The sequence below is a fragment of the Oncorhynchus mykiss genome, chromosome 9, assembly GCF_013265735.2.
Source record: "Oncorhynchus mykiss isolate Arlee chromosome 9, USDA_OmykA_1.1, whole genome shotgun sequence".
Lineage (NCBI taxonomy): Eukaryota > Metazoa > Chordata > Actinopteri > Salmoniformes > Salmonidae > Oncorhynchus > Oncorhynchus mykiss.
The window spans coordinates 47,320,665-47,346,276 of NC_048573.1; the positions used below are offsets into that span (position 1 = coordinate 47,320,665).

Genomic DNA, 25,612 nt, shown 5'->3' on the forward strand with positions numbered 1-25,612 from the left:
TACAACATTACTTTTACACCAAAAACATCAGATTTCTAATGAGATTTTAGGATGGTTAGCTAAGGCTGAATAGTAAAAAAAATGAAATCATCATGAGACAAAACTCAAGAGTCACTATGCAAGATATATGGTTTGATTCGCTCACGAAACAGTAATTCAAGAAGATTGAAATGCATAGGCTATTCCCATGACACTGATTGAGATCAATCAAATGATTGGCATGCAGATGCAGTTTCACCATTAAAATGTGAAAAATGATCAGTCATGATTGACATTGATGATGGCGTATTTTGAAATCAGTTATGCATAACTTGGGGTTTGAGGGTATTGAAAATATACACTTTTCTTGAGACACAATGTGTGGGCATAGGCAGATGTTGCAATTGTAAAATGCATTATATGCATATTTTATAACAGGGCTCTCCAACCCTGTTCCTGGAGAGCTGCCATCCTGTAGGTTTTCATTCCAAGCATAATCTAGTGCACCTGATTCTAATAATTAGGTGGTTTATAGAATGAATCGGGTTAGTTACAACTTAGTTTGGAACGAAACCCTACAGGACCGTAGCACTCCAGGAAATAGGGTTGGAGTGCAATGATAGGTAATTCAATAGGCTGCATCTCTCAGTACAAACTTTGATTGAGGAAATGATGACCTCATTTACATATTTTGTTGCACACCCTCATCAAAAAAATGGTCTGTAGCCGGTGGTGCCTGTATGCTGCAGGTGTTCCCCGCTGGCTTCATCCATCTGAGCAGAGGTCCAAATGCAACAGTCTGTGCTCATTAGGAACAGGGTAAATAAAGGACATTGAATGACAGCACCATTGACAACTCCTCCGTTCACCCGGAGATTTCGTTCCACTATTTTGATCTGCCGATAACAACATTTTAGCCTTCTTCTCCATTTACATTGTATCATAGCCTATACATGGATTAGTCTACACTGTAATTCATTAAACTGACTGGATTATTTTACTGCACCTGCATTGCAATCCAATGCATGCACGATTTATGCAATAAACTGATATATATTGTGGCACTGTACATTTTTTTTTTGGGGGGGGGGGGGGGGGGGGGGGGGGGGACTAGTGCACTACTTTTGTGAGGAAAACAACTAACAATATATACAGTACCAGTCAAAAGTTTGGACACTCCTACTCATTCAAGGGTTTTTCTTAATTTGTACTATTTTCTACATTGTAGAATAATAGTGAAGACATCAAAACTATGAAATAACACATATGGAATCGTTTAGTAACCAATAAAGTGTTAAACAAATGAAAATATATTTTATATCAGAAATTCTTCAAAGTAGCCACCCTTTGCCTTAATGACAACTTTGCACACTCTTGGCATTCTCTCAACCAGCTTCATGAGGTAGTCATATGGAATGCTTTTTGAAGGAGTTCCCACAATGTAGAAAATAGTAAAAAATAAAGAAAAACCCTTGAATGAGTAGGTGAGCCCAAACGTTTGACTGGCACTGTATATATAGCCCTATATTATTCATATGACATTTTTCAGGGGGTGCTGCAGCACCCTCAGCACCCCTGATTCCCACGGCTATGGAGATATGGTGTTTACGAGAATCTACAATGTTAACTTAATGAGAATGATAATTTGTCAGCTCAAATAAGGCAACCCTGACCCCTTCAATAGCATCATCTCCCACCGGACACCATTGCGCTACTCCCCCAGGGCGCTCTATCCTCTGAAGGAATGATATTGGTCCCCAAGCACACCAGAAAAGGCGGTGAATTCGCGCGTATTTCTTATTAACTTGCCTTTAAGACTGGTCGTTCCCATTGTACATGAATGCATTAATAATAGTATGTGATATTTTACATGTTGCCTCACTTAACTTACTTTCTGACTCGCTTAACTTCCTGCATATCCAAATATAACATTTAGCCTATAGGCATACTTTGTTAGTTGCTGCTGCCATATAAAGAAGGAAGGACTCAATAAACTCCCTCTGGGCCTGTCGGGTGGGTGTGTGCTCGAGCTCTGTCCAGCTTCATTTCTGTTTACACCAGTACAGGCTCACTTCTTGGCGGCCTGCACGCCTCCTCACCTCTGGAGAATGGAGCGCGGCCCAGTGCACGACCCGGCCTGCCAGCGGGGATTTACTGATTGGCGCTCTGCCCGGCTGCAAGCAGTCTAGTTCGCTCGGTTCTCACGACCCCAGCACCACAAAGGCATCTCTGAACTATTAACTTAGACACGCAGGCACAAGGAACAAGGAACAGCCGCAGAGCCCACACACTGCCAACTTGTGTTTCAGTTATGCCTCTGTGCAGAAGCAGCCTGTTATACATTGCTGGCTGGAAGTTTCAGAATGCCATTTTCGGAGAGTGTCATTGAAGGGGCACCGAGAGAAAAGTAAAAAAGAAACTACATAAATGAACAAAACACAAATTTCATGGTTATTGTCATATACAGTTAAACGGTCAAACAGGCATCATCCCCAGTCCATCCCCAGTCCATGAGATACCAACTTCTCATTATTAGATATGGAGAAGCTAAAATTGAACATTTTACACACGATGAGTTGTATTGGCAATCCAATTGGAAAAATAGGTGCTCTAATAACATTATTATAGGCTATAGTGAAAAGATATGTTCATGTACTTTCGAGTCCAAATGCTCAACATAAATAGTAAAAAAAAAAAAAAATGCTTCCAAGACGCATTCATTCTATTATGGACATAATATTGGACTTTACGTGCACTCGCACTGGCGTGAGTCGATTGGTGAGCCTATCTGACCAGCGGTAAAGCGGGCCTGTCATGCCAAATAGTGTCCCCCGCCCAAATAGTGTCCTACTCTGCGTCACAATGGGATTCTATTTGCACAAATCTAACCGGATTACGTAACGAACCAAAGCGTCCGTTTCTATGCTGGTTGCTTGTCTCTATTTTACCTCGTAGCGGTAGCGAAGGCAGGAGGACGCTGATAGTTCTAGTTCTATTTCACCTCAAGCGCTCTCTCAGTCCGCGCAAAAGGATTACCTCACAATTGCTCTCCAATTACGGTGTTTTTGACGGTGACAACCTGCTGACTACCTGCTGCTTCAGAGGACCGAAAAGACTGGAAAGAGAACACTCTTTCTGTATTTGGCATGACATGCCCTCTGAATGCAAGTGGTTGACACATGCCGCCCGCCACAGCAACACGTCCCCCAGTTCCGGAACGCACTCACTGGGGAAAGATACGTTTACATCCAGGGATAACATGGAGAAGGACGGAGAGAGAGGGAGAGAGGGGGGAGAGAGAGAAAGAGAGAGAGAGAGAGAGAGAGAGGGGGCGAGAGAGAGAGGGGGCGAGAGAGAGAGAGAGAGAGAGAGGGGAGAGAGAGAGAGAGAGAGAGAGAGGGCGAGAGAGTGAGAGTTTGGATTGGTTGGAGAGATGAGGGTGCTATTTTGTTTCATTCAGGAGTTATTTGGAACATGAATCCATACTTCAAAAGGAAATTTCGAATTTAACATGTATTATGTAAATTCAAAGTCATGAGGTCCAAGAGAACTGCTTTGATCAATTCAACTCTTCCATCCAATTTACCCGCCAAGGCACTAAACTCCCCATTTTCCCTCGTTTTCCGCTATTCACTTATGCCTACATGGGTTAACTGAACAATGGTTGCACAAAAGGAAGCGAGGATCCTTCCATATTCTCATTTCAGCGAGGCAATCTGTTAGTGACATTAACCCCAAAGCGCATTTCCCAGGCTCATGAATAGGGTTTTAGACTTCTTAGAGATCCCGCTGCATACAGGATGAGACCCCTTTCAAACTTGTAATTACCTTTTTGCAAAAGAAAAAATACACCCCCGCCATTGTCATTTCAACCCATTCTGCATTTTAGAGGACACCGGAATGACTAACTTCCCGCCACAGTTCAGAAAAATTGTAAACAAGTGAATTGTCAGGACTTTCACCATCCTATCTCACTAGGGATGAAGATTACAGGGTCGTTTTTGGCCTATAACTACCTAACCTGCACTGATATGAGCCTAGACCCTGACAGACATTAAGCCTATATCTGATGTTCAACTGGCTATTCAACTTTTACACACAAGACTAAACAAGAAGATAGCCTACTTAATATTTACTTTTACACATGACCCTTATAGAAACAATAAATCCTAAACCTGTATAACTATGTTCTAAGTGTAAAGTAACTAAGTAAAAATACTTTGAAGTAGCCTACTACTTATCGTTTTGGGGGTATCTGTAATTTACTATTTATATTTGACAACTTTTACTCCACTACATTCCTAAAGAAAATGTGAACTTTGTATTATTTTTACTTACATTTCGAATGCTTAGCTGGACAGGAAAATGGTCCAATTCACGCGTTAATCAAGATAACATGTGTTCATCCCTACTGCCTCTGATCTGGCTGACTCACTAAACACAAATGCTTCGTTTGTAAATTATACCTGAGTGTTGGATAGCCCTCGGCTATATTTAAAAAAAAAACGTGCTCTCTGGTTTTCTTAATATAAGGCATTTTAAACGATTTATAGCATTTACTTTTATGTTTGATACTTAAGCATATTTAAAGCCAGATAGCCTACTTTTAGTCAAGTAGTTTTAAACTTTTACTTGAGTCATTTTCTATTAAGGTATCTTTACTTTTACTAAAGTATGACAATTGGGTACTTTTTTCACCACTGTAAGGGTTATAGCAGTGATATGGAAGTGAAGACAAAATTGTTAATTTCTGACAACTGATTTATTAGGTCAATGGGCCACTGCCCAACATCAATTTCCAAACATAAACGACAAACAATATAAAAACACACAGCTTTGGTATAACAATCAATATCAACTTTGTACAAAACTAAATATTTCCATAAAAAGTACTTCATCACAAACATTTGAATAAATCTTCCATTGCATGGACACCATATTTATCACCAACATCCAAATTTTGGAATCAGCCAATAACTTAAACAAACGTTTACCGTGTCCAACAAATGAAACTATGTCCCCTAGAACGGAACTATTTACTTAATGAAAATAACTTTCATTATTGTAGAGTCCATTTCAACCAAACTACCAGGGTCGCCAAACAGCCTCCGTGCTCTCCGAACCAGTGCTGACACCGACAGGGCTGACGGCCTGAGAAACACCGACGAATGATGTCATCCCATGGACTGGGGATGATGCTGTTGGCGCAGAGCTGCAGTGGACAGGACTGGCGTTAATCGACATGGGTACACCTGCGTTAGCATACAGAGGGATGACTGGGGTTGATGCTGAGGCGAATGCAGGGTTGGGAATAAGAAAAGCAAACTGTCCATCGGTGGCAGGCACAAGCTGGAACCCCCCGAAAACTTTTGGAGACAAGGCTTCCACGGTGCTGAGTTTGGAACCCATAGAGACACTGCTGGGCACGGTAGAAGGTAGCTGCACGTGAAGAGGCTGCGCAAGGTGAGCCTGTTGAGTTGGGGTTGGCTGTGAGTAGTTCATGGCGATCATCTGGCCTAGGGAACCTGACAGGTGGTTGAGAAGCCGCGACTTCACCTCCGTGTTCACCCCCTCGCTGGTGGACAAGAAGCGAGTGACCTCGTTCATGCATTCGTTGAATCCCGCCCGGTATTTACTGAGGACAGTATTGTCTGCTGACAACGCTGCTGAGGAAAAAGAACATGAGAGCATTAGAAATCGTGTCTATTCGATGAAAATGTAAAAATGAAGTGTTGATCAGATGTCAAATTAGATATTCGCATTGCAATTTACCAGTCATCTGCACACGCTGTAAATTCCGTAAGTGCTTTACTGTCATTTCCAGAATATCGGCTTTCTCCAATTTAGAATGTCTGGAACTCTGTGGATAAGAACATAGCAAAGTTAAGGAGTGTGCATTAATACCACATTAAATCCCAGGAATAATGAACTAAACAGTCATTTTCAATTGTGAAATCACTTTGACTTACATCTTTTTTAAGTGCATCGAGGATGAGTGTCTTGAGTTGGCCAAGGCTTTCGTTTATCCTCGCTCTCCTACGTTTCTCCATGATTGGCTTTGAGGACTGCAAAATAAATGTTTTTGCATGTTCATGGATAATTGCATGTTCATGGATAATTCTGAGTATCTCAAGTAAAATGTCGTTAGCCTACCTACAGTTTAATTTGCAACAACATTAGCCTAGCATAGCAGGTCTATGCTGAATATATTAGATTCATTTTAAATCCATAGGCAGTTTTAGAAGTGTACCTTTCTATGCTCGCTGGCATTCTTGGGTTTGTCTGGAGTATGGGAAGCATTTGCAGGTGCACCAGCAATAGGGGATGCCGTTTGTTTCTCCATGGTGTCGGCTGGCATTTTGGATTAAATGACCTCCTCCGGCAGATAGAAAAAATATATCCTTTTGGAGATGTTGGAAAATATTTCTGCTTCTTTATGTTTAGATCAAATTGTAACCAGTGTGAAAGATATCCTACGACAGTCACGCAGAAGTGAGCAAGTCCCACTGATCAGCTGTATCACTCGCGAGTATAAGAGAGTGCGCTGTGCCAAGCTACGTTGGGCAGGTCGAGTCTGCTCTGCTGCCGACACACGCCAGCCGTACTTATAGACGGTTCGCATGCTCCCAGTTCGTGTGAAACCCTCTCTGCATTCTTTCCCACACTCGTCTCAGCCAATGGGCGTGCGGACTCACCCATTGGGCGCGGGGCAGACTGCTGATTGGACAACACCCCCGCGGGCTGTCAGTCACGCGCTGCTCAATCGGCACTGGAGGGACAAACAACAAAGCGGCGAGTGCAGTCGGTCTGTCTGTGAAGTGATAAGGCGAATTGGGGGAATGCGCTGGCGGTTTACTTCCAATTTCTTCATACCCTTAAAAAAATGTATGCTTTTTGTGTTCACAAATATTCACGATGCTTAAAGATACTGTATTTTACAAAGCCTCACGTTGCTATTATTACTATGTTGATATAAATAGCCTACCTTTGAAATAATGTTGCATGTGTATTTTTTCAATAGTTTCTATAGGCCGATCCCAAATGTCAAAAATAAATAATTTTTTCCTAATGGGACGAAGGCAAGACTATAGCCTACATTCAAAAAGTGTGTGTAGGTTTATACTAAAGTACCCAATAAATACATTTAGACTATTTTAATATTCACTGATGCAAATGCTTAAAATGCATCTATATTTGGATAAACATGAGGGTTGTAATAACTATACATTAATACTTAAATGATATAGGTTAATATTTCAGTATAGCTGTTCACTTCGTCTTAACCTATTAATTATTAGTGTTAATATTTTATCAGTAGCTAGGCCTAATCCAGAGATCCAATTGCGCCTCAGAACAACAACTGTAATGGCACGCGAGGCTGTTTGCAGGGGCACGCAGTCAACCAATGGCAGGCTGCCACTTTATGCAGATCTAACTGAGCTACGTCTTATTGGCTGTATGAACATCTAAGTGCCAATCATTCCAGCGCGGAAGCTGTGAAGGGTGCGGAGGAAGAGCGATGCGACATCTGTCCGCTTGCCAAGTCGCACCGTGTGCGCCTGCTCAGTACACTTGAGCCTCCACTGAGCACGTGCCGAAACGGATTTCCCTTATTACAGCCTAGAGGGGGACTTTTCATTGGATCCTTGGGACGTCCCTACCCTATTGAAGTTGACGCTGAAAATGATTCGGGCTAGATAAGGGTTATGGTTAGGGTAAGGGTTATGATTAGGATTTAGTGTAGGGACGTCCCAGGGATCTCAGATAGCACTGACCCTTTTCTTCCCGAACTCGTTAATTCCTCTATGGAGAATGGAAGCCGTTTGGCTAAGGGTTATGATTAGGGTTTCGTGTAGGGACGTCCCAAGGATCTCAGATAGCACTCACCCTTTTCTTCCCGAACTCGTTAATTCCTCTATGGAGAATGGAAGCCATTTGGCCTAGGCTACAAAACAATGCAGGTCACACAACACATTGAAAGCAGAAATATAATAACAGAAAATAATAGTATTATGTAATAACCTTACATAATAGCATAAGTAATATATCACTTTTGAAATTTACAAGGATAATGTGGTGAGAGCCTGAGTTTGAAGGAAAAGGGCGCCATCTACTGACTAATTTTTTCTGGTTTCTCAAATCCAGAACTGACAACAGCGAGGTATGTGCCGTTGACCATAGATGTTCAGCGGTTTACCACTCAAACGAAGAGTGTAATGAATTATCAACAGCTAGGCTATAGGCCTAATCATGGATGACTGGCATGAGAATGACTATAATGTGTTCTTTTTTTAGCAAACATTTCTTAGATGGGGGGAGTACAGCTTGTTTTTGTGCATTCAGTACTTATTGGTTACATAATGAATTAATTAATGAAAAATCACAAGAGGGAAAGGAAGCACCCTATAGTTGATGTCGACAAGTAAGCCTATCACTTGTCTACAGTGTATGTATACCACAGATGTATTTCTGACGAACTCCACACATGCTCACAAAGAATGTGTTTCTGCTTACATTGGCCACAAGGTGGCACAGTGAAGCCCAACTCACTAGTTGAATCATTACAATTATGATAAATACTGTATACCCCGCTAACAGGCCTAGATTCTTGTGGATTTAACAGAGTAATGGGCAATTCCATGGTAACATAGTGACACCAAGACTCTGATCTTTCACCTTGAAATGTATGTGAAACAACAACCAATGATTTTAAAGTTAAACAAACTATATAAATGAATGCACAAGTACAACTTTTAACAATTTCCATAGAACATTTAAAAAAACATTTACTTGAACAACATTGCGGATGCAAAGTTTGGTAACAGAATTACGGTTTGTGTTGTTTGTACCATTGTTCTGTTACCAAACTTTGTATCTGCACTTTGCAATCATTGTTTTTTGTTTGACATAGATTTTAAAGGGAAAAATTGGAGTCTTATAGTGTCACTCTGTTACTGTGGAATTACCCTAATCTTAAAACCCCTGTCTGAGTCCATGATCCAGAGTTCACCACAAGTTTATTGACAAGTACCAAATGTAATAAAAGTTTGTTAAGCCTTAGTTCTGCATATTCTCTGGCCTGGTGTCGTATCAGTCATTGTTCATGAGCTCTAGTCCTCGGTGGGTGAGCTCTGCCAGAGCATGTTGGACACTTGTTTACCCGGGATCCCCAAGTCTCAAGGGCCAGCTGTGTGTACTTGAGCTCACGTTTACTTCATTTGCTTTGGGATCAGAGCAAATGATGCATACCTAGTTCTATGGGGTTTGTTGGGAGAGCATAGGTTTCCCACTACCACTGCCCCCTATTGTAGTGGTATGCATTGACATGTTTAGGGATTTTATTTGTGTGATTGGATGTTGTTGGATGACAACCCATTTTTCTGGTCTGGATTCGCTCTCTAATCTTTTTTTTTTTTTTACTCTGACAATTCAAGAGATCAAATGATTCAAAGGCATTTCAGTTGACTAGCGAAGGGCAACTTGAAAAAAATTAACATCCATAATTCTGTCCACGTTCCGGAATTTCAAACTTGGAAGTCTTTGTGGTGCACAACAAAGAAAACAGGAATCCCCTTCCAACTGGTTGAAACATTCCAAATGCCTCCCATCATTATTACATCCTTGAAACACTTGTCGACACTGACAATACCATGCAGTGGAATGCAGAGTACAGGAATCACTGTTGAGAGCTGATCTAGCCTACATTCATCAAACAAGTAAAGCGAAAGTACTTGCTGTTTGACTTAAGTTTATGAGGGAGTGAAGAGAAGCCGGGGAGATGAAAAGACCAAAGGGAAGGGGCTGTGTTTGCAGATTTATCACAGTCCAGTAGGCTGTTGTCCTGCTTCAGAGTGAGCTCAACAGCTCCTTTTCACCGGCGCCTGGTTAGTTTGTCATTGGGTAATGAGCCACCCTCTGCTCTCCCCCAAATCCGTGTGCAGAATGCAGAAAATAGAGTCAATTATATCTGTATTAGCTGCTGTTGGCCAGCCAATCCCCTCGCATACTCTTTAATTGCAGTTCTCATAATTGTGTTTACTATGGTCAATCCTCGCACAAGGCAGCCTGCAAAGGTGACTTGTGTTCTTCCTCCAGATGACTACTGTGGCTACTTTACAAGGACCAAAACACCAGGCAAAACAGAGAAATACTGTTAAACATAGATTATCACGCTCTAGGTGTCCAATGTTAGATAACTTCCCAGGCCAATTTCTCAACTTTTAGTAATAAGTTATGATGAACTGATCCTTTGTGTTTGTAGAATATGATTGACAGAGTACTTGCTGCTGGAAAGATTGACATCAGTTTTGAGAGTCCAGGTGTAGTCTATTGTCTTAAGGTTTGTTATGTACACATTTTTTTTTTTTTAAAGCCTCCAAGTTTTTTGTTGTTGAAAGACCATAGAAATGAAAGACGCTCATGTTTGCTCAAAATAAATACATTTTGACAGCAGCATCTTGGTAAGTGTTTATATAAAGGCAAGGAAAAGTGCCAAAAGAGGATGCAGACAGCACCATTAACGATTTACTCATATACAAAGGACTTGAATCAGCCAAACATAGCCACCTACAGCAGTGCAGCTACTGATTTATTGTTAAATGTATACTAAGCACATGCACAGACAGAACACTTATCCACCTAAGATATTATTGTTGCTAGGGATTTTTTCCTATTTGGAATAACTTGATGTATTAAACGTTTTGTATAGGTATTAAAACACCTTGTTTCCCTGGTCTTGATTTTCTTGTTTGATGTGTTACTAGCTCTGTTAGGGGTTTTATAAGTTGTCAAAAAATGTATTAATTCATATAAAGCGGGTGATATTTCTCATAGCGTGAAAGGGGGCGGCTGCATTCAAAGACGTCAAAGCAGAATGTTAGCACCACAAACGTGACAGAGTGGTGTTTTTCGTGAACTTTCACCTTATTCTTTCTTAATCTCATTACTCCCTTTATTGTTCTCGTATCTGAAAAAAAAACTTGGATCAATTATATTTGCTTCGCTTTTTAAGCAGTTTGTTGTCATTTTGCCATCTGCAGACCAGCATGTCTAGTATAATGTGATGTATTCACAGAGCCTCAGTTTTCTGAGCAAAGAGAGACCCCTTTCTCTCGCTTCTTAGCCCAATTCATGGCTTTCTTCTCCCTTTTAAGTGGGCTGTTGATGAGGTTAGCCTAATCAGATTAAGTCAACTCACATTGGTCGCCGCAGTTTGTTTTCCTTCCAAAGGCGTCCTGACATCTCCTATACTTTTTCTTTATCCTCATTTTTTTTTGGGGGGGGGGGGGGCACTTTTCATCAAGGCTTCCACCAAATTCCACCAAGTCCTTTGAGCACAGATTCCAATGGACTCCTTTATAAACCTCTGTACCTCAATGATATAGGTTATTTAGAATGGGTCACTAAACTGAAATACTTTGGGGGAGTGCATTAAAGTTGTTCAATGATGCATTTGGGAATTTCCACTGGTGTCTGTGTAAAGAGGCTGAACGCCACAGATTAGCAATACAAAAAACACCAAATTCAATTCTGGAAATCACTGGAACCTTTAATTTGATTCCCAAATAAATGTTTGAAGGATGTTGAATTAACTACAATTCTTAATGCAATCTTCCCTGATTTCAAGACACAGAGAGAGGACCAACGTTTTCACAGCAAGTTAACTAGTCTTTTAGTGCAATAAGCATCCATTGTTTATATTGCATTAATGGATGTAAATACTACGCCCACTGAATTTAAACATCTACAATTATCCAATTCATCATTCATTATTTTGTAAAAAAATTGAATGTTTCTGTAGATCCCTTAGGGACTTCATTTGAGTTCTAAACTTTCCCTATTTTTCAATGTGCTAGCCATAGACCCGTTTTGTCACCAAAGGACAATGTTAGTTCAACAAAAAATATATTCTTGTAATAGCAGTGTGAATTACTCTGTTTGGTTAATCGTCCAATTTGCCTATAAAATATAAATGTTTATTTTAGAGAAGACATTGCAATAAATGTCTGTCAAATTATTTAACTCAACATTGATCATTTTTAGAGGAGGTATTCCTGGTATTTGAACCCTGAGCTGAGATGCCCAGTTGAACAGACATTCCCCTATCTATAATCGTACATCTCTGTTGTTCTCATCAGTGGTGTGCCGTAACTTGATTCTCCCGCTAATAGCATGCTTACAAAGACAATGAGTACAATCAGTACAGAAGACGCCTTTTCATGAGACTTAAGAGGCCTCCCTTGAGAAAAGACATGGCAGCCCACTGAGTGAATGGTGACTGTGGAACCATTTAAAGTTAATGGATCTGAGAGTTTGTTGCCATAATTACATTATAGGGTTTCAGCAGCCCTTTGAATTCCACACTTACAGTTTGGGCACACCACTGCCCTTCAGTCATATCAGCGCTCTGAACTGGAATTCACTATGAGAGATATTTCCCTCTTGAGCACTGTTGAACTAGGTTGCCCTCCATGCAATGGGGCAACCCCCTCTCCCTCCTGCCTGCAAATTTCAAGAGTTAAAAGAGAGGGTGGGAACTACAAAGACTATGGATCAAACACTGAGGGCAAAGCAGATCGGAAATCTAATTATTACAAAGGCATGTGTCAAATATAACTACTGTTTGAGGCCATCTACAGTACATGGCATGCCTCTTCCCAATGCTGCTGCTACACAAGGGAAATTGCAATAATGGCATTGTGCTGAGACTCAGATTTTTCACTTTAAAATGTACACTACAGTTCAAAAGTTATTGGTCACTTGTCCTTGTTTTTGAAAGAAAAGCACATTTTTTGTCCATTAAAATAACATGAAATTGATCAGAAATATAGTGTAGACATTGTTAATGTTGTAAATGACTATTGTAGCTGGAAATGGCGGATTTCATATGGAATGTCTACATAGGCGAACAGAGGCCCATTATCAGCAACCATCACTCCTGTGTTCCAATGGCATGTTGTGTTAGCTAATCCAAGTTTATCATTTTAAAAGGCTAATTGATCATTTTGAAAACCAATTTGCAATTATGTTAGCACAGCTGAAAACTGTTGTGGCTTTCGGCTTTCAGAGCCTTCATCGACTCAGTGGGTTTTGTCCAACATGTCTCTGGACCTACTCACTGTCACAGTCATACTCTGGACCTAGTTTTGTCCCATGGAATAAATGTTGTAGATCTTAATGTTTTTCCTCATAATCCTGAACTATCGGACCACCATTTTATTACGTTTGCAATTGCAACAAATAATCTGCTCAGACCCCAACCAAGGAGCATCAAAAGTCGTGCTATAAATTCACAGACAACACAAAGATTCCTTGATGCCCTTCCAGACTCCCTCTGTCTACCCAAGGACGTCAGAGGACAAAAATCAGTTAACCATCTAACTGAGGAACTCAATTGAACCTTGCACAATACCCTAGATGCAGTTGCACCCCTAAAAACTAAAAACATTTATAATAAGAAACTAGCTCCCTGGTATACAGAAAATACCCCAGCTCTGAAGTAAGCTTCCAGAAAATTGGAACGGAAATGGCGCCACACCAAACTGGAAGTCTTCTGACTAGCTTGGAAAGACAGTACCGTGCAGTATCGAAGAGCCCTCACTGCTGCTCGATCATTCTATTTTTCCAACTTAATTGAGGAAAATAAGAACAATCCAAAATAGATTTTTGATACTGTCGCAAAGCTAACTAAAAAGCAGCATTCCCCAAGAGAGGATGGCTTTCACTTCAGCAGTAATAAATTAATAAATTTCTTTGAGGAAAAGATCATGATTATCAGAAAGCAAATTACGGACTCCTCTTTAAATCTGCGTATTCCTTCAAAGCTCAGTTGTCCTGAGTCTGCACAACTCTGCCAGGACCTAGGATCAAGAGAGACACTCAAGTGTTTTAGTACTATATCTCTTCTCTTGACACAATGATGAAAATAATCATGGCCTCTAAACCTTCAAACTGCATACTGGACCCTATTCCAACTAAACTACTGAAAGAGCTGCTTCCTGTGCTTGGCCCTCCTATGTTGAACATAATAAACTGCTCTCTATCCACCGGATGTGTACCAAACTCACTAAAAGTGGCAGTAATAAAGCCTCTCTTGAAAAAGCCAAACCTTGCCCCAGAAAATATTTTAAAAACTATCGGCCTATATCGAATCTTCCATTCCTCTCAAAAATTTTAGAAAAGGCTGTTGCGCAGCAACTCACTGCCTTCCTGAAGACAAACAATGTATACGAAATGCTTCAGTCTGGTTTTAGACCCCATCATAGCACTAAGACTGCACTTGTGAAGGTGGTAAATTACCTTTTAATGGCATCAGACCGAGGCTTTGCATCTGTCCTCGTGCTCCTAGACCTTAGTGCTGCTTTTGATACCATCGATCACCACATTCTTTTAGAGAGATTGGAAACCGAAATTGGTCTACACGGACAAGTTCTGGCCTGGTTTAGATCTTATCTGTCGGAAAGATATCAGTTTGTCTCTGTGAATGGTTTGTCCTCTGACAAATCAACTGTATATTTCGGTGTTCCTCAAGGTTCCGTTATAGGACCACTATTGTTTTCACTATATATTTTAGCTCTTGGGGATGTCATTCGAAAACATAATGTTAACTTTCACTGCTATGTGGATGACACACAGCTGTACATTTCAATTAAACATGGTGAAGCTCCAAAATTGCCCTCTAGAAGCCTGTGTTTCAGACATAAGAAAGGGGATGGCTGCAAACGTTCTACTTTTAAACTCGGACAAAACAGAGATGCTTGTTCTAGGTCCCGAGAAACAAAGAGATCTTCTGTTGAATCTGACAATTAATATATTTTTTTAATAATATGTTTATTATTTTCCAATAAAAAATAAAATAAAAAAGACAGCAATACAAACAATGACATTCATTGTACTGTTGAATGGGATGGCCAATTTAGAGGACAAAACAAAACTTAACTCACACATACACAAAATAAAACAAAATCCTATTAGGTGGTACATGTATAAGAAGACAGCATATAGTCATTACAAGCAGTGTAGTTAAGCCAAAAATAAATATTGAGTGGAGTACAGCACAGAGTAGCAGCAGATCGTCAACCCAGTTATGAAGCGGGACTAGACCATTTATCCAGTATCGGCTGCCATATTTTGTAAAACATTGGACTTCTATTGGAGGTATTGTATCGAGTATTTTCCATATGTATTACATTCCCTAAATCCCGTAACCACATTTCAAAGGTAGGTACAGTCTCCAATTTCCAAAATTGCAATATGAGCCTTTTGGCTAATAGAGTACAAAGAAAGACAGCCTTCCCTTCGTGGTTATTCCCATCAACTGTACCAAACAGAGCGATCAATGGGTCTGGGGCTAGAACTCTATCAAAGGCTCTAGATAAGTTATCAAAAATGAGAGCCCAGTAAGCATGTAACTTAGGACATGTCCAGAATAAGTGGGTCAACGTCCCCTCATCCTGCTTGCACCTCTCACACAGTGGTGAGGTGTCCGGGAATATTTTATGCAGTATTACTTTTGAGTAATGTAACCTGTGTATCACCTTAAACTGTACAAGGTTGTGTCTGGCATTCACTGAACTGTGGTTTATATTCATGAGAGCTTCTACCCAGTCCTCATCTGAGATTTCTGAACCAAGTTCTTGTTCCCAATCCCTTTTAATGGTGTCTGTGGATACCTCTATGTGGGCCTGCAGCACATCATACAGTCTAGAGACCGACCCTTTTGAACGGGGTTTGACAAGGATCAAGCTATCTAATGTAGGACTATTTGGATTCATGCCATACTGTGGGATATGTGTCCTTACGAAATTCCTGATTTGGAGGTATCTGAAAACATTTGTTGTTGGCATGTTGAACTTTCCCTGTAATTGTTGAAATGAAGCTAACTGACCATCTATGTATAGATTACCAATTGTTGTGAGCCCCTTCTCCCTCCACTGTGAAAACACCACATCATCCAATGCAGGGTGGAAAGCATGATTCAGGCAAATTGGGCGGTCAATGTATACAGTGGGTATGTTAAGAAAATACCTAATCTGTTTCCAGATCCTAAGCGTATGACAAATGACTGGGTTAGAGTGATAAGTGGATTTTTTCACATATGATGGGCTATTAACAAGTGCAGGGAGTGAGGAAAGTTGACAGGAGGCCTGCTCAATCAAAAGCCATGAAGGCACATCATTCTGTCTCATCGCAGATAAACTTTCCCTCCAGAAAGACACCATTTTCAGATTAGCAGCCCAATAATACAGTTTAAAGTGAGGAAGGCCAAAGCCCCCCTCTATCTTGTACTTGCATAAATGCTTCTTTGAAATTCTGGCTGCCTTGTTATCCCATAAAAATGGAGTTACTATTGAATCCAGTTTCTTAAAATAGCTTTGTGGTATGAAATTGGGTAGACATTGGAAGAGGTAGAGAAACCTGGGTAGGACAACCATTTTAATAGCGTTTATACGACCAACCAAGGAGATAGGCAGAGTCTTCCAAAAATCTATATTTTGTTTAAGCTGATATATTTTCATGTCCCAATTCACTTTCAATAGCTGATCAAGGTCTCTTGTCACTACAATGCCAAGGCTTGTGAACTTGTCCATCACTGTTCTAAACGGGGTAGATTGCAGAAATTACATATCCACAGGCCGTGATATTGGCATCAACTCACTTTTTTGCCAGTTTATCTTGTAGCCAGAGAAGGAGCCAAATGTGTTTATCAAGTTAAGTAAGGGTGGAACAGAAGTTTTAGGCTTGGACAAAAACAAAAGAACAACATTTTGTGCTGTGTGTCCTTTATTTTAACAGAAGCTATATCGACACATGCCCGAATGCGAGTAGCAAGGGGTTCCATGGCTATAGCAAAGAGAGCAGGCGAAATAGGGCACCCCTGTCGGCACCCATTGAACAAGCGGAATGACTGCGACATTTCTTGATTGGTTACCACGGACGCCATTGGGTGTACATAAATAATTCTTATCCAATTAATAGATTCCTTTCCAAACCCGAAGTGCTCCAGAACCGACATCATATACTTCCACTCAATCCGATCAAACGCCTTCTCTGCGTCAAGAGCTATTACCACTGCCTCAACCTTATGATCGTGATACATTACGTTGAAAAGGCGTCTCAAATTGTAGTATATATGTCGGCCCGGGATAAAACCTGTCTGGTCAGGGTGTATGATGTCGGAAATATATGTTTTCAATCGGTTTGCCAATATCTTTGTCAACACCTTGTTTTCTATGGGGAGTAACGACACGGGGCGATAAGACAACATCTCCATGGAATCTGTCACGTTCTGACCATAGTTCTTTTGTATTTTCTTTGTTTTAGTGTGGTCAGGGCGTGAGTTGGGTGGGCAGTCTATGTTTTCTGTTTCTATGTGGGGTTTCTTGTTTGGCCTGATATGGTTCTCAATCAGAGGCAGGTGTTAGTCATTGTCTCTGATTGGGAACCATATTTAGGTAGCCTGTTTTCTGTTGGGGTTTGTGGGTGGTTGTTTTCAGTCTTTGTGTGTCTGCACCAGATAGAACTGTTTCGGTTGTCACTTTTGTTGTTTTGTATTTGAAATGTTCAGTTTTTGACTATTATTAAATTAAGATGAACACTAACCATGCTGCGCTTTGGTCCTCTCTATCTCCAGATGACAACCGTTACAGAATCTCTATCTTTTTTCAAGATCAGTACTATTGTAGCCTCATGCGGTGTTTGCGGGAGTTTGGCATTTTCTTTGGATTGTTTAAACATTCGCAACATAAGTGGAGATAGACTGGTGCAGTACTTCATATAGAATTATATTACATATCCATTGGGCCCAGGGGCCTTGCTGTTTGGAAATGGTACTATCGCTGTGTTAATTTCCTCCAAAGTTATCCCTGCATCGAGTGCAGCAGCTGCCCCCCCGTCTAGTTTAGGAAGTTCACATTTTATTAACCTTAGCTCGTTTCACCACATGCCCTAAGCCATTACAGTTCCAGCTGACTGTCTTTATTCCACCTGGTCTACTCTGTGCTCTGTCACTGTGGCATTTCTTATTTTAGAGCAAATTGTTGTCCTACAAAACCCAGAAGAAAACCGTCCCACCGTGCGGGAGCTTGTCATGCCACCTGTATTAATAAATGTGAACATAAAACACAGACCCCATCCCCCCCTCCCGTCCCTTTACTGAGTGACTTCCCCAAACGAAGCACTCCTTGGCTAACACACAAACCTTAGGGTGTCTAGACATACAGCTTGAACTAACTCGTTGTCTATAGATGCTCCACATATAAACTAATATTAAATAACACAACACTTAACTCTCACGTTAAGGGGTGAGTGGCGCTAAAACATGATATGCTAAACAATGCTATATTAGCCACAACATCTCACCTATCATATAAGTCCCAATTTCTGATCTTCTAATCGAAAAGACATAGGCCGGAAACTCAAACACATTCCTGGCCTGTATTTGGCCATTTAGCCGGCTGACACAGCCCTTCTGTATCCTCAGCCAGGGACCTTGCTTATCAAGAACAGATCGGCCTCTTTTGGGTTGTCAAACGTACGTGTTGATCCTTCGACTGTCACCTTAAACCGGGCTGGGAAGAGGAATCCATATTGGATGTTGGCCGCCCTGCATTTGTTGCGTACCTCATCATACTCTTTCCGTTGGTTCCTCCAAGGTAAGATCTGGGTAGAAAGACACCCTGGCTCCGTTGTAGTTAAGGGGGAACTTTTGACTAGCCAGCTTGAGGATGAGATCCCTGGTCTGGGAATAGTGCAGCCGTACAATGAATGGCCTTGGTGGCCCGCCCTTGGCCGGCTTCGTTGCCTGAGATCTGTGTACGCGGTCGACCAGGATGGCCGTTTTAAAGTGTTCACTCCCCAGCAATGCCTGTATCAGCTCCGAGACAAATTCAGTGGGTTTCCCTTTCTCAGTGTCCTCCTGGATCCCACATATTCGGATGTTCTGGCATCTTGAATGCGACTCGAGCATTTCCAGTCAGGCTTTCAGGGTTTTGTTGTCATTTTTGAACGTTGGGCACTGTCTCTCTATGTCCTGTAGCCTGGCCTCGTGATCGACTGTCGTCTGCTCAACCTCATGCACCCTTCCCTTAGTTGCCTTCACAGTTTCGGCCAAAGTCCCAATACTCTTTGAGATATCAGCCAGCCTTGTGTCCACCTTTTTGCTTAGTGAGTTTATGGCAGCCAGTATGTCACTTTGAGTAGGCTCTGTGGGGATCTCTTGGAAGCTAGCCTCTTCAGCTAACTCCTCGTGGGTCGGCGACGTTGAAATTGGTTCGTGGTCTATCTCATTCAAATTATCTTGTTTAGCGCCCCCTTTTTTGGTGCCTTTTCCCTTTGTCATATTTGTTTGAAGTTATAGGTTGTGAGAGGTTAAGATAAATACTAATTTGTTTCAAAATAGAGCGGAGCTCTAGCAAAGCACGTCAACTCCATAGCACGCTCTCTAGCGCCCCCTGACAATTAATCTTAATGGTTGTACAGTCGTCTGAAATAAAACTGTGAAGGACCTTGGCGTTACTCTGGACCCTGATCTCTCTTTTGACTAACATATCAAGACTGTTTCAAGGACAGCTTTTTTCCATCTACTTAACGATGATGCAGAAAAGTTAAGCCATGCTTTTGTTACTTATAGGTTGGACTACTGCAATGCTCTACTTTCCGGCTACCCGGATAAAGCACTAAATAAACTTCAGTTAGTGCTAAATAAGGCTGCTAGAATCCTGACTAGAACCAAACAACTTGATCATATTACTCCAGTGCTAGCCTCCCTACAATGGCTTCCTGTCAAGGCAAGGGCTGATTTCAAGGTTTTACTGCTAACCTACAAAGCATGGGCTTGCTCCTACCCATCTCTCTGATTTGGTCCTGCTGTACATACCTACACGTACGCTACGGTCACAAGACGCAGGCCTCCTAATTGTCCCTAGAATTTCTAAGCAAACAGCTGGAGGCTTTCTCCTATAGACCTCAATTTTTATGGAACGATCTGCCTACCCATGTGAGAGACGCAAACTCGGTCTCAACCTTTAAGTCTTTACTGAAGACTCATCTCTTCAGTGGGTCATATGATTGAGTGTAGTCTGGCCCAGGAGTGTGAAGGTGAACAGAAAGGCTCTGGAGCAACAAACCACCCTTGCTGTCTCTGCCTGGCCGGTTCCTTTCTTTCCACTGGGATTCTCTGCCTCTAACCATATTACAGGGGCTGAGTCACTGGCTTACTGGTGCTCTTTCATGCTGTCCCAAGGAGGGGTGCGTCACTTGAGTGGGTTGAGTCGCTGATGTGATCTTCCTGTCTGGGTTGGCGCCCCCCCTTGGGTTGTGCCGTGGCGGAGATCTTTGTGGGCTATACTCGGCCTTGTCTCAGGATGGTAAGTTGGTGGTTAAAGATATCCCTCTAGTGGTGTGGGGGCTGTGCTTTGGCAAAGTGCGTGGGGTTATATCCTTCCTGTTTGGCCCTGTCCGGGGGTATCATTGGATGGGGCCACAGTGTCTCCTGACCCCTCCTGTCACAGCCTCCAGTATTTATGCTGCAGTAGTTTATGTGTCGGGGGGCTAGGGTCAGTTTGTTATATCTGGAGTACTTCTCCTGTCTTATCCGGTGTCCTGTGTGAATTTAAGTATACTCTCTCTAATTCTCTCTTTCTCTATTTCTTTCTCTCTCTCGGAGGACTTGAGCCCTAGGACCATACCTCAGGACTACCTGGCATGATAACTCCTTGCTGTCCCCAGTCCACCTGGCCGTGCTGCTGCTCCAGTTTCAACTGTTCTGCCTGTGATTATTATTATTTGACCATGCTGGTCATTTATGAACATTTGAACATCTTGGCCATGTTCTGTTATAATCTCCACCCGGCACAGCCAGAAGAGGACTGGCCACCCCTCATAGCCTGGTTCCTCTCTAGGTTTCCTCCTAGGTTCTGGCCTTTCTAGGGAGTTTTTCCTAGCCACCGTGCTTCTACACCTGCATTGCTTGCTGTTTGGGGTTTTAGGCTGGGTTTCTGTACAGCACTTTGAGATATCAGCTGATGTACGAAGGGCTATATAAATACATTTGATTTGATTTGTGCTGATTAAGGAAGCAATATAACGGGCCTTCTTTAGACTGGTTGAGTATCTGGAGCATCAGAATTTGTGAGTTCAATTACAGGCTCAAAATGGCTAGAAACAAAGACCTTTCTTCTGAAACTCATCAGTCTATTCTTGTTCTGAGAAATTAAGGCTATTCCATGTGAGAAATTGCCAAGAAACTGAAGATCTCGTACAATGCTGTCTACTACTCCATTCACAGAACAGTGCAAACTGGCTCTAACCAGAATAGAAAGAGAGTGGGAGGCCCTGGTGCACAACTGAGCACGAGGACAAGTACATTAGAGTATCTAGTTTGAGAAACAGATGCCTTACAAGTCCTTAACTGGCAGCTTCATTAAATAGTACCCGCAAAACACCAGTCTCAACGTCAACAGTGAACTGTTGAAATTGAGACTGGTGTTCACTGCTTCTTGATGCACTGTTTACTGGACAGAGGAACTCTACCTAGAAGGCCAGCATCCCGGTGTCGCCCCTTGACACACTGCATCCCTTGACACACTGCTCGCTTAACCCAGAAGCCAGCCACATAATGTGTTGGAGGAAACACTGTACAACTGGTGACCAGGTCAGCTTGCAGGTGCCCAGCCCACCAAAAGGAGTCGCTAGAGCACAATGACATTGAGAAAGCATGCAGTTTATTAGGCTACAGATTAAATAAATTATTATGAACTTCACAGGGTGCTGAAAGTGCAAGATGATGAGCTTGATGCTTCTTTCCAATCAATATTGAGGGACTTATTCTGGTGACAATAATAGTCGATGCTTGGCTGCCATTTGACAAATAAAAATGATCTAACTTCCCCCCCCCATAATAATAATTTAATCATGTAGGCCAGAGGTCACCAACAGTGGTCTATCTTCAAGGCATTGCTAGTGGATCACCAAACATTTATGTAAAAAAGCCAATGATAAACGCTTTAAAAGTATTATTTGTTATGCGCTGTTGCCACTAGGTGCACTTGTTTCAGAAGCCCTGCGCACCAGGTAGACAAATTATTCCCGATTTTGAACCATTTAATTTGTCTTAAAAGACCAACTCTGCCTACCCGGCAGACCAGGATATCTGTTGATAAATCGAGTGTGCCTACTGTGCTGGCCAATCTGATAGCTCAAATCACCATGCCTACAAATGTTAGACTAGCTTTCACAACTTTTAAAACCATGACCGGAGAGACTGTCAAAGAATACAGCAAAGAGCTGCTGTTTTTACGAGTGAGTTCATGTTTAATTGTGTATTCAGTATTGTCAACACTGTTTTTATTCAACACTATTACAAAACGCCAACTCACGCTGCAGCTGCAATGACTGAGTAGCCAAGTATATCGATAGCCAAGCGTTTATATAAATAAGCTATTATTATCAGCTCGCCATATCTATTTTAATATCAAGGAATGTTTCACTTTCTCTGGTCATAGGAACAACATGAATTTGTGCTTGAGGCATATGCGAGTTACACCATCAGGTGGAAGACTGTCCGTTCTCTCTCATCAGTCCCACTGGAGGAAATGAAGGCGATAGCAGGGACCGTGAGACACTGACCATCTGCTGCTCTCTCCCTCCCTCCGCTGAGATTAATGCCGTGTTCATATCAACTGGGTACTCGGAACACCGACAACTCCTACATCAGTGTGTTCAAGACAACTGGGAACTCAGAAAATACATAGTTTTGAACAGTCATATTAGGCTACTCGGAATTCCAAGTTGGAAACTCGGGTATCTACAGTATATATAGCCCCAACTTTCCGACCTGAACATCACTGGTGTTGTGATTTTACCTCGTTGTTTTACTATTTCTCAGTTGTCTTGAAAGCACCATGACCATCAAATGCAGGTATCCTACCATCAGTCTAGTAAAATAAAAAATACAATTATTTGCAAATGATTTCAATTTATACTCGGCTGTGCCGCTGTGCCTCGCAAGTGCTACACTAACTGATCCAGGGCTTAAAACTAACACCCATAATTCCGTTCGATTTTGCAATTGGTGGGTAAAATCTATAGGCTACAACGTTTGCGGGTGGTCAGGGAACCACAGTGCAAGCATTTCATTCGTATTTGCAAAGAAAAAATATTAGTGGTCAAGTGTGAGCACATTTATAGCAAAATAAATCATGCAGTTGATTTTTTAAAAGTGTTTCTGTATTTGTGTTTCAGAGCTGGTAGCTAATCACACAAAGACCTACGACTCTTATATATCCAACCTCGCGCAACGCTCATCAACACTGCTCGGCTGAGGACCTGTGCGTCCAGTCATTGAAGTGATTCGTTTTTAGAAGCGCAGCGCACAGGCACACGAGTTGGTCTAATTTACTTGAAAGTGTACTAAAGTGAACCTTTGTCCTTTTGTTTCTTGGCTAGTTACATTGTTTTGAGTGTATGCTTCAGTGAAGACAACAGCTACTAATCAGATTATCATATCTCACAGGCAGGCACACTGTAACTAAAGACTCCAGCGGCTGGAGTGCCCTCGTTGCCACGGTAACCTCCTGCGCTTAAAGGGTTAAAGGGGCAGCTGAACATTTGTCTCATCTGTGATATTTTGGTTAAAAGACTCGGGTCACAAAAAATGAAATACAATTTTGCAATATACCACATCACTTACTAGAAATACATGTATTGTTTTAGAAACATAAGCATGCTCATCTGTTTTTAGTTTTTAGTGTAATTATGGTAGTAAAAAATATTTGGCCTGTAAACAATTTGAGCGTCTGGTAGACCAAAAAAGTTAGTTTCAGGCCCTGAACTGACCTATTTTATCAAAGATTGAATTTTGAAGTAGCCATTATGCTGTGATAATGTATTATGCCTGCCTATGTAACAGTATTGCTTCCGTCCCTCTCCTTGCCCCAACCTGGGCTCGAACCAGGGACCATCTGCACACAGACAACAGTCACCCTCGAAGCATCGTTACCCATCGCTCCACAACAAAATATCCTACAGAGCAAGGGGAACCACTACTTCAAGGTCTCAAAGCGAGTGATGTCACCGATTGAAACTCTATTAGCGCGCACCTTAGCGGTAGATCTCGGCTTGCTTTTTGACTGCAAAAGAGATCTTTACTCAGAACAGGTTGGTGACCACTAATATAGGCTATTACGTGTGCTCTAGCCAACAGTGCTCAGATAGCAGTATTGGTTAGCACACATGCCAATACCAGGGTGGGCACATAATGCAATTTTTTGGGTGAGAAAACAGTATAGTTGAAAATAAGATTGAAATCCATTTAACTTGAAAATAAGATTGAAATCCATTTAACTTTATTCGATACATGGGAATTTAACCGTACAATTTATTTTATGTGCTCTATGTCATCACACACAGGCTTTTATCTGCAACAAGTCAATTTGATGGAAACAAATATCTGGAGGGAAAAATGTGATTTTGCAATATTCACATGAAAATCTTTCACCGACTGGATGGAAACCTAGCATCCTAAAGCCTCCTCTGAGCTGGGTGTTTTTTGTTGTTGTCTTGGTTAATTGTTAAATGTAGTACTTGTGCAAAGAGTTTTGTTTAACCATGAAATCTTTGCCTCCTGAGTGTCACAGCGATCTAAGGCAATGCATCGCAGTGCTTGAGGTGTCACTATAGCCCCGGGTTCGATCCCAGGCTGTGTCACAGGCTGTGACTGTCCCTTGATATTTATTGGAAAGGCTCATCACCTTGCACACTCAGCACCCTGTGAAGTTCATAATCATTTATTTCATCTGTAGCCTAATAAACTGCATGCTTTCTCAACGTCATAGTGGGAGGACCACACAACATGCCATTGCGTGACTCCAAGTCAAACATCTTCAGGATTGGTGGGTCCCCCACGGGATGGTTGAGCTAACGTAGGCTATTGCGATTAGCATGAGGTTGTAAGTAACAAGAAAATATCCTACATTAATTTCACATTTCCTTAAACTTCAAAGTGTTTCCTTTCAAATAGTATCAAGAATATGCATATCCTTTCTTCAATGACTGAACTACAGGCAAAAAGGTCCGATCCTTTTAACTTCGACATCATTGGTTGTTAGGCCTATATCAATATTTGCACATAAAAGCATTTCCACCGACATTTCTTGCATAAATGTAACGGCCGTTGTTGGTGGAAGAACCAATGCGCAGCGTGGTAAGTGTCCATATTGATAATTTATTATCATGAACACAAAACAAAATAACGAGAACGAAACAGTCCTGAACGGTGAATACAACAAAAAAAAAACACTGAACAGAAAATAATCACCACAACTCAAAGGTGAAACCAGGCTACCTAAGTATGGTTCTCTATCAGGGACAACGATTGACAGCTGCCTCTGATTGAGAACCATAGCAGGCCAAACACAGAAATCCCAAATTATAGAAAAAATAACATAGACTGCCCACCCCAACTCACGCCCTGAACATACTAAAACAAAGACAAAACAAAGGAACTAAGGTCAGAACGTGACAATAAATTATTTTACCAACACAAAAAGATGCCACGGGTGGATGGTTACTTTTGCAAATGATTGGGAATAACCAATTGCAATGAGGCTTTGCCAGATGTGAACTCTATAGCACT

General features: G+C 41.5%; 1 protein-coding gene across 2 annotated transcripts; it reads right to left on the reverse strand.

Annotated features, from left to right (window-relative positions):
* Nucleotides 1-4,722: 4,722 nt before the first annotated feature.
* On the reverse strand, nt 4,723-6,585 carry her9 (hairy-related 9). Of its 2 annotated transcripts, none has more exons than XM_021615959.2 (4): nt 6,230-6,585; nt 5,949-6,044; nt 5,752-5,839; nt 4,723-5,645 (listed from the first exon to the last, which is right to left on the reverse strand). In XM_021615959.2, exons 1-4 carry the CDS (start codon nt 6,335-6,337, stop codon nt 5,065-5,067), a joined length of 873 nt encoding a protein of 290 aa, XP_021471634.2. In that variant the 5' UTR covers nt 6,338-6,585; the 3' UTR covers nt 4,723-5,064. The 2 variants fall into 2 exon arrangements, with proteins under 2 accessions (XP_021471634.2, XP_021471635.2); XM_021615960.2 differs by having other exon boundaries at nt 5,065-5,642.
* Nucleotides 6,586-25,612: the final 19,027 nt, after the last annotated feature.